At 70.7% G+C, this 396-nt stretch overlaps 1 protein-coding gene across 1 annotated transcript in view; it reads left to right on the top strand.

Annotated features, from left to right (window-relative positions):
• The window catches only part of LOC109527603 (echinoderm microtubule-associated protein-like 6), a gene marked incomplete at both ends in the record, with an annotated part of 40,852 nt that overhangs the window by 33,336 nt on the left and 7,120 nt on the right, over window positions 1–396 (top strand). The window contains 2 exons of the mRNA XM_019889613.1: window positions 1–169; window positions 242–388. The exon at window positions 1–169 is cut by the window's left edge and continues 4 nt beyond it. Coding sequence (XP_019745172.1) covers window positions 1–169; window positions 242–388 — 316 coding nt within the window. The remainder of the gene's footprint in view (window positions 170–241; window positions 389–396) is intronic.

Below are 396 nucleotides of genomic sequence, written 5' to 3'. Positions count from 1 at the left end.
GCGCCGTCCGTCCGCGTGTGGGACGCCGCGAGCAAGCGGACCCTCTCCGTGCTGCGCTGCTGCCACGCCAAAGCCGTGGGCTACGTCCACTTCAGCGCCACGGGGAAGCTGCTGCTGTCCGTCGGGGTGGAGCCCGAACACGTCGTCAGCGTGTGGAGGTGGCAGGAAGGTGAGGTCGGCGCGTCCCGCCTCGCCCGCCACCGACCGCTGTCGCCCGCCCACACGCGTCTTTTGACGGCAGGCGCCAGGGTCGCCGGCAAAGGGGGCCACCCGGAGCGGATCTTCGCGGCGGAGTTCCGGCCCGACTCGGACAGCCGCTTCGTGTCGGTGGGCGTCAAACACGTCAGGTTCTGGACTTTGGCGGGCGGCTCGCTCCTGTACAAGAAAGGCGCGCTG

This window comes from Hippocampus comes, unplaced genomic scaffold (genome assembly GCF_001891065.2).
Source record: "Hippocampus comes isolate QL1 unplaced genomic scaffold, H_comes_QL1_v1.1 scaffold301, whole genome shotgun sequence".
NCBI lineage: Eukaryota > Metazoa > Chordata > Actinopteri > Syngnathiformes > Syngnathidae > Hippocampus > Hippocampus comes.
This window is presented reverse-complemented; position numbering and strand designations above follow the sequence as displayed.